Below are 13266 nucleotides of genomic sequence, written 5' to 3' on the forward strand. Positions count from 1 at the left end.
TTTCTTCTTATCATTAATTTAATTTAATTTAATTTAATTGAATTGTTTAGTTATTTATTGTGTCATGTTTGTTTGTAGCCTTGTCCTGTCTACTAAGTAACTCACCCTGCCTTTGAGACAGAAGTGAACCCTTTCCCATCTTTAATCCTTTATTCCCAGTCACATTATTGACATGTTACCAATGGTAAATTGTACATAATTTACATCATATAACATAAATTTTCCTGCTATTTTTGCTTCTGTTCCATTACATTTCAAAAACTAGAAACCTTCTCACCTTTGGAATGTAAGATGTTGTATTTGTAGTATTTCCAGGGCTAACCCTTTAGGCCCATAAGTGACACATTTTACAGGGTCCAACCTTTTTTTTAGGCCTGTATGTATCTACTGTATTTGGAGCATTTGTCCTGTGAGATTTTAGTGAAGCTCTGGGCTGGAAGCAAAAGCACTCACCTCACACTCACAGGGGCAGCTGGTATGGAAATTCAGATGATTTTATCTGTTTGATCAATTAGCCTAAATGAACAATGGCTGATGATGTGACAGTCAAGCCTGAACTTCATGCACACACACGTAGACACACACAGTCAGAAGTTTCCCTCTGAGCAGATCAGAAAGGCACTTTGAAATTGAACTAATTCAGCAGTTGCTGAGTGGAAGCTCCCAGAGCAGATATGTGCAGCATCCCACACCTGCTCCTCAGTGAAGTGTTGCATCCTGAGTAGACAACAATGAACCGTGTGTGTGTTTCTGCAAGGAAGGGTGTCTTCCTCCTGCTTATAGAGAAGTCCTAACTTTGATCTGCTTATGTGAGTTTTAACACATGGTTAACATATTCATACACAATGAATGTATTCATGAGATATCGTAACCTGCTGGCTCTTTGAGGATCTGTCCATCAAAACCTCTTTCTGTCCTTAAAAAAGAAGTATTTTGCTAAATAATCACATTACTGACCATTTAAAAAAATATTTATTCCTCTGAATATAAACTGCTATCGCATTGTGTCCTGATGAAACTCTTCCTCAGTAATTACTGGAAAAAGCTATTGCCCTAGTAGTTATCTCCCTACAAAGGACCAGTAGTGTTGACTAAGTTTAGATTTTGTTCAGAAGTGGATAGCATGTATCAATGAAGAAATAATAATTTAATACAGCCATTCTGTGTCTCCAGGCGTGTTACATGGGCTCTCCTCTTCAATATCTACCAAAAAATATCTGCTCGATCAATTTTAGCTACTTTGGTAAACTCATTTTCAAAAACTTTCAAAAACCTTTGGTAATACTAATTAGTTTAATAACTAGATCAAGTAATTTGCAGGATTAAAACAAATAAGATTATTTTTTGGGTTTTTTTTTCTGCTAGAACACGGTCTAATTTTGCTTTTGCTTTGTTGAATACCCAATGTGGTAATGACTGTGTTTAAATATGAATAATGCAACACAGCGCTTCAACACAGATATTTTGGTAGAAGTCCAATTTCCTGTTCCTCCTCTTAGGTTACATATGGTCTCACACAGAACTAGAATCCCTGCAATTGTACTTTTATAGTATAGTACTAAAGTTCTGTGCCACTGAAAAATTCTGAAAAATGTGCTCAAATCATCCTACTTTAAAGTCCAGCCCAATGAAGATAACTGTGTGCCTGTCACAGAACGAAGTGGCCAGGCATGTGACAGACATGTAGTATATTTGACTTTCTGACAGAAGACTGCCTGAAAACATAGATCAGGGTTTACATAGAACCTGCGGTGAGAATGTGTTATGATTAGGGCTGGGCAACGATTAAAATATTTAATCTAATTAATCACATGATTTCCCTGATTAATCACGATTAATCGCATTTGTACGCAAAATCAAAAAGTAAGTGTATAGCTTTTAGCAATTAGTTTTATTATAAATGTGCTGCCATATGAATGAAAGTGCCATAACATTTGTTGTGCAAACACACTTTTAACATCAGCATCTTTCTGTAGTTTTTATGTAGAAGCCTCGCTCCACTGTCTGTTTCCTTGAATGACTTGCTGCTATCAGTTGTGTGTTTTGCCTTTAAGTGATATTTTAGACTGGAACTACTACGCTGAGAAGACAATTCAACTTGGCAGTGTTTACAGATGACTTTGGTTCTGTCGACTCCGCCGTCTGGAAGAACTTTAAAATGAAAATGGCCGAGTAAAAGTTCCGTACCCTTCTCCATGTTTGGTGGATCCACCGATTACTTTCTTTTCCGGTTCTGCAGCAGACAGCAAGAGACTTTTACAAAATAAAAGCCTGTGGGCAACAGACTTTTACAATAATAAAATAAATAATAAAACCTGCGCTTATGCGTGATAAAATATCTATCGGCATTAAATAATTAATGAGTTAATGCGATAATAACGAGTTAACTCGCCCAGCCCTAGTTATGATCAAAGAGGAAAATATACTCTAGTTGGTAGTAAAACTCCCCCATTACTTTCTAAACTACAGATAAAAGAGGATTTAAAAGAAGCTTTTTGATATACTGTAAACACTTCAATGCATTCATGTCTTCTCTGCAGACTCTCTTCTCTGGGGACAAAGACAGTAATTATAAATCTTGAAAGGGGTCAAAGATATTTTTTTCTAGCTAATTCAGGTGTCATTACACCCTTTGAGAACTGTTTTCTGGTTATGACTCAGAATGTGAATTGACAAGCGTGCCTGAGAATGTTTAGATCACACCCAGTCCATCCAGTCAGACTGTTAGTAATGCGGATTTCAGTATCTCTCCAACACATTATCTCACTACTAATTAACAATCACTGGGGTTACATGGCACTGTAAAGAATCGGAATGATTACAATAAGACTGAGTTATTAAGTTCATGTATACACCTTAGTTTGACTAAAAATTTGACCGGATTGGATTACTCGCAGTCGGATTAAGACCCCGAGATAACTCGGTTGATAGTCAGACTAAACGTGCTTGTAGACGGGGAAGCATGTGGTGTATTGGACTTTGTGTTTTGCGAATGCTCGAGATTTTTTCCCGAGGTCGTGACCCAGAAGTCAAAGGAAATAATATTACTGTTGTTGTCGCCGCCGTCGGAAAGAAACAAACAACGCAATGGAGTTTTTATCTTTGTGTCAATGATTCCATTTATACACCGCCATATATACTTGGATAATTACCCTTGCTCAAATAAGGAGCTTAATCCAACTATAGCTATTATCAGGATTTGTGAGGAAGGGAGGACACGGATGCGGACTTCAAAAAATAAAGTAGATTTATTCAACAAAAACAAAGTATAAACGAAAGGCGCGGCAAAGCCGGATTCAAAAAACGTAACTCTGGATAGATACTTGGGAAAAACAAAACAAAGGACTTAACATGACATGGATAATAAATACTTAGCTTCTCGGGGCTCGTGGAACATGGATGGCAACAAACAACAAAGATCCGGCAAAACTGACGGGGGAGGGAGGAAACTAAATAGGGAGTGAGAGTGATTGGGGAGTGAGTGCAGCTGAGGGAAAAACACAGGTGAAGTGAGTGAACTAATAAACAGAGTGCAGGGAAACTAAGGCATGACACAAAACTGAACATGGACTGAAAACAAAAGCACAACCTAAACATGAAAACTAAAAATGAGAGTCTCTGTGCGTGACAGCTATAATCGAATTAATCTCATCATGTAGACCCACTGAATGCCTCATACATCCTAAATGTTTTAACAAGTGAGTGTGAGAACTTCCAGCTGTAAATCCACCCTGTATTTTCTCTTTGTGGTTGAATATTTTCCTAATCCCCTGTATGCACTCAGCCATTGTAACGATGCAACGGGTGCAGCTAATGATCATGCCGTTCTGTTTTCTCGCTTTGGGCCCAGCAATACTGTGTAACACTGTGTCTCTGTCTGTATTCTTCTGTACTTGCAGCATCACTTCTGAAAGGCTTGAAGCATTCCAATATTGTGCTTCTCCATGACATCATCCACACCAAGGAAACCCTGACTCTGGTCTTTGAATATGTGGTGAGTCTACACTCTGTGACCATAGAGGCCTGAAATTACAGTGATAATCTGTTTTAAAAGTAAATGAAGCCACATATTTTATCGTAATCAGAAGTCAATCCCTTTGTGTTTCTATATTATAAGTGCATGCTTAATGAATGAGTTTCAACTCTTTATACTAGCCCAACAGAGGCATAAACTGTGGATATTTTGATGGCACACAAGAGAAAAGCACTTGAGGAATTTTGAAACAGCCACAGATTTTTTAACTGCTCTATGCTGACAGTAGCCAGATCCATCAGAGGCTAATCTGCCCGTGCCTGCAAAAACAAGCTAGGAGGCCAATTATTAGAAGGTCACTGTTTCCATAAATGTTCTGTTGAGTACTGTACACACAAATTATCTTAAATTATGATCTTTTGATGGTATTTCTGGTCTGTAGGAAAATTCAGTTTCAGCAGTCCTTTTTGTGAAGCATGATTTCATTCATTCATTCGTCTTAAAGTATTGGTGAAATAAAGACAGATAATACCTTATTTCAAGGCTGTATATGTCCCCTTCACTCCTGTTATATGGATACACACGGATCTCGAGTGATCTAAATAGTGTCCGAAGGACGCCGACTTTCACCAAAATGTTATCGTGAGTAGATGAACGTATTTTATGCCAGAAATAAGGTCCAGGTTTAAAAAAAAAAAAAACTTCCTCTTTAACCTAGGCTACTTAACCAAAGTCCTTCCCAAATTTCACAGGCTGCTACAAATAAATCAGCAACGCCGTGTCGTGAACAATGAAGCTATAATCTGCATATAGTTTACAACACTGTTTACTTTGATTAGTTTGCCAGCGGTACCTGTCGATATGCGCTAAGTTTCCCTTTCACATTACAAAGAGACTGACCTATCCTTGTGCGTTTTTAGGTGCCTGATGAAATTGGATGTAGTTGAGTGGGCATTTATCACACTTTGCAAGTGGCCGTTTGCTTGTTTGCTGTCTGTGTGAAACGCTTTATAACTAAATGTGACAACATATGGTTTTCTTACCTAAGCAATGGCCTTTTATAGATACCTGTCTGCTTGACACCTCTTAAATTAATAATTAGACTCACCTTTGGTTAAATTCTTGTTTATTAGAATTTTGTAGTTTAGCTTTTCTCCTAAGACTTTAATTGGGGTGTACTCATTTTTGCAACATGGGCTTGAATAAATTTGTTAGGAAAATCACTTTTTTGTGTGTGCAAATCAACAAATCTTGTCTGCAATCAATGGCCCACATTGGTGGGACTATTTTGTGGTGTAGTATCCCATAGAAAATGTTAATTCTGAAAGGAAACTAAAGGTTTTCTGAATAAATCTGGTGGGGTGTCCTTATTTATGCTGAGCATTGTTCCATTTAGCAAAAACTCAATCAGATGATCTTTTAACATCCAGCACATGGATAAATGATATGGTAATTGGTTTTAGTGGTCCGTGTTTGGCATATTGGTTAAATGGGCCAAGATTAAGAACTGAATGACTTGGAAACAACTCAAACTGCCCATTTGACAGGGACTTAAGCCTGATTCTTACTCGGCGCAACCTCTCTTTGACCCATTCTTACTAGCTGGTCGCAAATGGCGCAAACGGTCACGTGACCCAAAATTCCGCCACGCCCCCCGTCGCAAGCTAAAAAATCCTCGCGCGTCGCAAGGTCGTGCACACAACTTTTTTTCTGACTTCGCGCGAGCTCAACCGGAAACAGCTGACCAAGAGAAGTGATGTGTGCGCCTATGATTAATGAATGGCTTGATGCGACGAATCAACTCGTCGAAACGGTGAGCAGACATTTGGAAGTACCCAAAGTGCTTCTGCTCGTCCATCGTCCTCATTGGCAGAACAAGGACAAAGAACTCACCAGTCTCTTCTCTGTTCTGGTGCAAAGGACGAACATTCCACCTTCTCTTCTGTTTTTGCCGCAGCCGCTTAGCTCTGAGATACATATACAGTTCTACACCCAGAGTAAATTCATTCCGCATCCGCATCAGATGTGCCAGCCTCTGCTGACGTGACACCACAGGTGGCATTGTGTATGCTTTCTTCGTATGCTTTTCTTCGTCCGGTTCTTCAGCTTGTTTCCTCAACAGTGACGCCCGCTGGTCTGGAGAGAACTGCAAATGTGACACATACTCGGCGCAAACTGAGCTGAAGGAACTGTGAAGGGGCTGCCGCTTTCGATGACGTCATTAATGGTTCTCGAGCCAGAACAGTTGCGCGGTTGCGCCGAGTAAGAATCAGGCTTTAGCATCTCACAAGCCAAGGCTTGTGGGATGCTCCTGGAGGTGGGACAAACTATTTAACAAGGATGGGGTGTTTGTGATTGAGCTGGAACAAGTCCGACAAACAAGCCTAATTCCAAAAACATTGGGACGCTGTGCAGAATGTAAATAAAAACAGAAGTCAGCCAAGCAATATCTACTCACAATAGAACATAGACAAAATACCAAAAGTGAGACATTTTACTATTTAATGAAAAATATGAGCTCGTCTTGAATTTGATGGCAGGAACACTTCTCGGAAAAGTTGGGACAGGAGCAAAGAAAGCCTGGAAAAGGAAGTGGGACTGAAAAGAAACCTTTTGCAATTAATCAGGTTAAATGACAGGTCAGTAACATGATTATGAAAAAAACACCTTAGTGAGACAGAGTCTCTGAGCAGTAAAGCTGGGCAGAGGTTCAACAGTATGCAGAAAATTGTGTCTACAAAATTTCCCTCAATGTTAACTGTGACTTTGAATATTACATCATCTATAGTACATAATATCATCATACGATTAAGCGAATCTGGAGACATCTGTGTGTACAAGGGGCACAGTTGATAAATTAGTCCTAGATGGCTGTGATCTCAGGGACCTCAGGCAGTTCTGCATCAAAAACAAACATGATTCTGTCCTGGAAATCACTGCATGGGCTCAGGAACACTTCCAGAAATCATTGTTTGTGAACACAGTTCACTGTGCCATCCACACATGCAGGTTAAAGCTCTGTCATGCAGAGAGGAAGGCATATGTGAACATGATCCAGAAACACTGCGATCTTTTCTGGAACAAAGCTCATTTCAAATGGACTGAGGAAAAGCAGAAAACTGTTCTGTGGTCAAATGAGTCAAACTTAGAACTTGGTATTTCTCTTGGAAATCATTGACGCTGCATCTTCCAGACTTAAGAGGAGAGGGGCCATCAAGCTCTCAACTCAAAGCATGTATCTCTGAAGGTATGGGGATGCATTAGTGTCTATGGAACTGGAAACCTGCACATCCAATGCTGAAAGATATATGCAGGTTTTAGAGCAACATTTGCTCCCAACCAGACGACATCTAGGAAAACCTTGCTCATTCTTTGAACAAGACGATGTTAAATCACATACTGCAGCATGGCTTTGTAGAAGAAGAGTTCTGGTGCTGGACTGACCTGCCTGCAGCTAGAATCCTATGTCAGACAAAAATGGGACAATGATCCTCTCCCAAAGGTCCAGCAGTTCCCAGATGTTTACAGGCTGCTGTTAAAAGAAGAGGGGATGCTACACAGTCGAAAACATGGACCTTTTGTAACTGAAATGTGTTGCTGTCATAATTTTTCAAAAATATCTACAATTTTTCATGAAATAGTAAAAGGTGTCACTTTCAACATTGCTTTTGTATGTTTTCTATGTCCTGTTGAGATTTGCAAATAATTGCATTCTGTTTCTATTTACATTTTACACAGTGACCCAATATACAGTATTTTGGAGCAGTGGTGGTGTAACATTTCCTTCTGTCAGCCTATTGGACTACTGTGAAATTTCCAGCAAGTAGGACTTGGTGGCTCTATTGGTTATTTTAAATTCATATGAAAATTAGAATAGTTTAGAAAGTTGCATTTATATCTTCACACAGCATGGGTGCTCCTCCACAGATACATGTATGTTTCACTGCCATAGCTCTGCAGAATGAACAAACCCAACGCTGATTCCAGAGAGGTCTTTCATATTTACTCATTTTCTGTCACCACTGTGGTTTTTCCTTCATACTCACTAACAAGACATGGTTAGACACGGGTGGTCACATGTCCACCTAAGTGTTACTATATTGTAACAGAGACAATATTAACAAAAGGTTCTAAACTTCAGAATTTTAAGAGATTCTATAGAGACTCCAAATTTTGTCCAAATTATAAAAAAAAAGTATTATATTGTATTATTAGCTGTCCCTAATGCTAGAATAAACTCATCCTTAGTAATATTATAAATACTGTTAGTTCAACTTCAACATAGTAAAGAGTGTAGAAGTGTTCTTCTAGAAGTAAAAAGTTTCCCAGAGTTCTTATTAGAACTAGATAACAGAGAAACTACTAAGGTTGAGAAAAGTCCTGATTCTATCTTTTTCATGAACCAGCTGACAGCAGTTTTCGGTGGTCCCATTTATATTCAGGTCAATCTTTGATCTTGATGTGCTGAGCAAGGCCAGATCTCTCAGATCTCTCTACCAGCAGTTGCAGCATTTAATGAGACTGAAGACGGTGTGTTGACCCCTGTTGGTAAAAAAGGCACGTCAAAGGATCAGCCTCCGAAATGTGAGGAGAGCTCAGCAAATTGGGTTTTAATTAAGAATAAAAGAAGAGATCAGTTTTGCTCACAAGTTTCAAGAGGAAGATCAGTTAATTCTTCTCTCTGAATCCCCTCTGATAATACATAAATTTTTACTAAATACAATAAATATTTTAGTTGTGATTCATATTTTTTCCAACAAGGGGTTACATGCTTTTATACTAGCAACACTAATTGTTAGTTATTTGATTCAAATAATGAATCTGAATTGATGTTTTAGACTGCCGCCTTAAAAATCCTCCTCTATTGAACACTGTTTTTTACATAAAGGACCAGAAAAATACACCCTTCCTGCATTTTTTCATCTTCCTGCTCTAAGGAACAGGAAGATGGTGACATGCACAGAGAGATGAAGGAGAACCGAAAGGATCAAAGAGTGATATGTGGTATGGAGAAAAAGAGATTAAACTAAATAGAGAAGAGCAAGAAACAAAGATGGAGAGCAGGGATTCTGATTAGATGGACAGGCATGTCTGTGTTGAAGCATCTGTGTGAATTGCAGTGGGAGATTGTAAATATGTGAGTGATTTTTGAGCCACTGTCTCTACCATCCACAAACCTGCTCACAAAGCACCAGGATGAGGGGCAGATCAGCATCCCACTGCAAGCATGTGTAGCGTAACTTGATAAAATATAAGGATTTACAAGAAGTTCTCACTGTCTAAATAAACCTTATTTAACCTTGTATGTATGGGCACCACCTTCAAAGTAGGAAAAAGACAATCTTACGATTCTGTAATGTTAAAATTGATGTTTCAGTCTCATAGCGCTACTTCGTGAATTCACGTTTGGTTTGACCGACATTACGTAAAGAGAACATACAACACAACCTGTTACGGGAGATTGGACCGAAAAAAAGTTTCAGTGCAATCTGTTGGTTTCCTTAGCTAGGAAATTGTTTTTGAATTGGCTCTATATGAACGAATTGGATTATTTTATGAATAATTATGATTACAATTAATTGAATTCCAATTGGCTTGAATTGGACTTTATTATCTAAGTGCCTTGAGATGACATTTGTTGTATTTGGCGCTATATAAATAAAAATGAATTGAATAGAATTGAATTATATATGAACTATTTATTAAAACGATATGACCAAAGACATGTCCCTTAAAACAAACAGGAAAAATGTGTTGAATATGGGTGATTAAATAGGAAAAACTTGGTGAATTGAAAAAGAACTATGGGGAATGGAAAGATAACGGATTTACTCAAATAGTCTAGATTTGTTTACTATTTGCAGTTAAAAGGCTAACATCTTGGAGTCATTTATCATTTTTGGTACGATCGTGAAAAAGTTCTTAAAATGCAGCTCGTGATTTCACTAAGAACCTGAAAGAATTTGTACAAAGATATAAAACCCATTTAATACGGTTTTAAGATTCGACTGAGAGTGAATCTGAGTAAAGTAATTCTGAGAGTTCCATGAGGTGTCTATCTCTCGTCTGGCTGGGTCAGAGCAGATGTCACCTTTGATTTACTTTTTCCAGATAAGGTAGGGAGTGGTTATTTCTTCAATGTTCTCCAAAGAGGTTTGTTTGTTTGTTTGTTCAGCTTAGTTAGCACTAAGTTGTTAATGCATCCCTGTAAATTTATGGGGCAGGTCTGTGGAGAGAGGGACTCCCAAATACTTTCATAGGGCAAAGGTTGTTGTAAATTAGACGATCTCCTTTGTGTAGAAATCCCCATCTGGTCCCTACACAGAAACATCCCAAACAACAATGTTGGAGTCTTCCGAAGGTTTAAGTTTGTATTAAATTCCACTCTTGAGTTCACTTCACACGTCAGATGAGTCAGGTTTACTGATAGTGAGGACATGGGCTCCACTGAGATGGTAAACTCTGCCAACAGATAAACCTGATTTCTACTCTTTACATCATGATATTAATAGGCTGTATAGCTAAAAGTACAACTACATGTCCTCTACTTAAAACATGATTTTAGGAAAAGTAATACCTTAAAAGCCTTTATAGGAACATTAAGTTGTATTTGCTTTTCTTTTCAGCACACAGACCTATGTCAGTACATGGACAAACACCCCGGGGGGCTTCACCCAGACAACGTTAAGGTACAGTCTGCATGATTATGCTGAAAACAGTCAATTTCAAACCTTGAGCTCATAATATTTTAAACCAACAAAGTACTTATTCCATATAAGTGCCACATATTTTAATTCATGGTAAGGTTATGAGATGAAGAATTATGATTTGTCTTTTTCTTGAGGGTAGAAACATTTTGATGTTTCTGACGACTCCTTTTCGGGAGTAGTGTGAGGAGTTTAAACAAAGTCAGTGCAAAGAGGCTCTAGAAGTTAAATGAGTCCAACAGCTGATCGTTCCACAACATCAGTGTTTACCGCCCTCTCTGGAAATCTGTTTTCATTGAGAGTGATTGCCAGTGTATCTTTGGTTGGAGACGCTGAACTGAAGTTGTTCAAACTAATAAATCTAGGTCAGACTTGTTTCATTGTTTTTAAGAGAAATAGTCGTTATGTATTTCTATTTTCACCAAGAGCTTTTAAAAAGCCACACATTTAATTTATTAATGACATGTTGTTCCTGTTGTTATATATGGGTTTCTTTGCAATGTTATCACAGAGGTGGGTGCTCAACTAGGGGGCAGAAAGTAGTCTGAATCTCAGTAGAATTAGTTGAGCCAAGCTCTGAGAAGAGATAACAAGTAAAATAACTCTGCTAATCATCAAAAAAAATGTACAATATACAGACAGGGTTACAGCTCTTTGTCTGAAGGAGAAAACTGGGGATCCAGGCTAGGAAAAGAGAGGAGGGGGTCCCATGAATCCCAAAGGCAGTGAAGTCTCAGCAACACCCACTCATGCCATTGCAATGATCTCATCCTGGGTCACAAGACCTCATCTCTTGTAACTACACAGAGAACATAACAGGATAATTTGTCTAATAATTTGTGAAAACACTTGGCCAAGTTAACCTATGAATATTAAGCCAAACCATTACTCATTCTGAAACAACCATTTGTTGTTAGTGATAGTGTTTGGAATCTTGTAATTTGGTAATATACACATATAAAAACCATTATAGGGTGTATTAGTATTGACAGTGAGAGTCCAGTCAGTCAGATATCATCCTCTTTACTAATCACCAACATGGAAGCTATGGCTGAGCTATGCTTCCAGTGGTGCTGGATCAAATTAACATTTAGTAACATGCATTCAGACAATCACTACTAATGTACTTAGTGGTCATGAACCTCAGAACTGTGTGTATGTGTGTGTGTTTCTCCGGTTTCAAATTGAAACTTTACGCAAGTTTCTGCCTGAACTAGATGACCTAGGGTGAACTGTAATGGAGACTGTCTTGTATCACAGCACCATTAACTCTGTATACTCCATGGGCTCGACTGCATTTTGTTAGCAGTACAGCTGTAACTGAGTATGACCTCATTCAGACTGCTGCTTAAGTGCTCTTCTTATTAGATATTACCCAGTCAGTTGAAGGGCTGTGACTCAGTGGCATCTCCAAAGATAAGTGGGAAAATGACACCCATAAACGGTGTCTACAAGCCAAAACTCAGCTGCTATTTGCTCTTATAATTACATTACAATCATCACTATCAACCATGTCAATATCAAGTACAGGCAACCCACAGTAATCTGACACAGTCTCACTTAATGTTTTCTCACTAATTTCCTTGAAAGTGTTCTTATAACTTTTCATAAATTAGATATAAGTCACTAGCAAAGTTAACTTGATTTGGTTGTAGTATTGACAAATTTGTTTTCATTTTTGTGATTTGATTTCTTTTGATTTTAGTCTTTCTCTTGCTTTTCACAGTGGTGCTTAAGTCTATTTCTTTTAAACTAACAGTGAGAAACAAAGGTTGTTTTAGATGCCAAGGCACAGCAGCAGTAGGAAACATGCACCTTTGATTTGATTGAATAGATTAAATAAAATTTCAGCTACACATATGGAATGAACCGATTCTGCCTATACTGTGTTACAGAGGCCAACAAACAAGTATTCTAAATACTATGTTAGTATACCATTAGAGCATTTAATATCAGTGGCCTTCATGATGTCAAGCTCATGTCCTCTTCCACACACCTGGCAGCTTAAGGGTTCTACGCAGTATCTTAGTGTTTCCTTGGACTGAGCTTTTCTGGACAGAGATCTCTGATGTTGTTCCTGTGATCTTTTCAACTTCCTCTTTCAGCCCTTGGTAATTTTCGAGCTTCTCGTGCTCAGTATCAGAAGCTTTCACAGGTTTGTTTAAGAAAGCAGCAAACCTCCCATAACCTATCTGTACATCAGTGTCTCTTCCTGATCATCTCCACTCATACTGTGTACTGTACATGCTGTGAGTTCATATGCATTAGATAAAACAGGAGTTGGTGGCTCTGAAGTGATGTGTGAGCTGATAAATATTTTTGCTGCTGGTTTAGAATCCGACCATTTCTTTTTACCTCTGCAGGGCTGTTTGCTCTGCACTTCCAAGGCTGATCACTTGTTGCTCTTTGAATCAGACTGGTTGAGATTCCAAATAAAACAGATTTTTTTTTTCTGCTTCACCATCAGTTTTATACTTGGTAAAACTGTTTCCTCTTTTTAACAATTCAATTAAATTATTTTTATAGCGCTAAATCACAACAAATGTCATCTCGAGGCACTTCAATGATACTGTCCAATTCTAACCA

General features: G+C 38.3%; 1 protein-coding gene across 3 annotated transcripts in view; it reads left to right on the forward strand.

The window, feature by feature from the left end:
- The window catches only part of cdk14 (cyclin dependent kinase 14), a 226944-nt gene that overhangs the window by 89047 nt on the left and 124631 nt on the right, over nt 1–13266 (forward strand). For all 3 annotated transcript variants that reach the window (XM_075464712.1, XM_075464714.1, XM_075464713.1), the window contains 2 exons: nt 3900–3994; nt 10600–10662. In XM_075464712.1, the coding sequence (XP_075320827.1) occupies nt 3900–3994; nt 10600–10662 (158 nt within the window). The remainder of the gene's footprint in view (nt 1–3899; nt 3995–10599; nt 10663–13266) is intronic.

This window comes from Odontesthes bonariensis, chromosome 5 (assembly GCF_027942865.1).
Source record: "Odontesthes bonariensis isolate fOdoBon6 chromosome 5, fOdoBon6.hap1, whole genome shotgun sequence".
NCBI lineage: Eukaryota > Metazoa > Chordata > Actinopteri > Atheriniformes > Atherinopsidae > Odontesthes > Odontesthes bonariensis.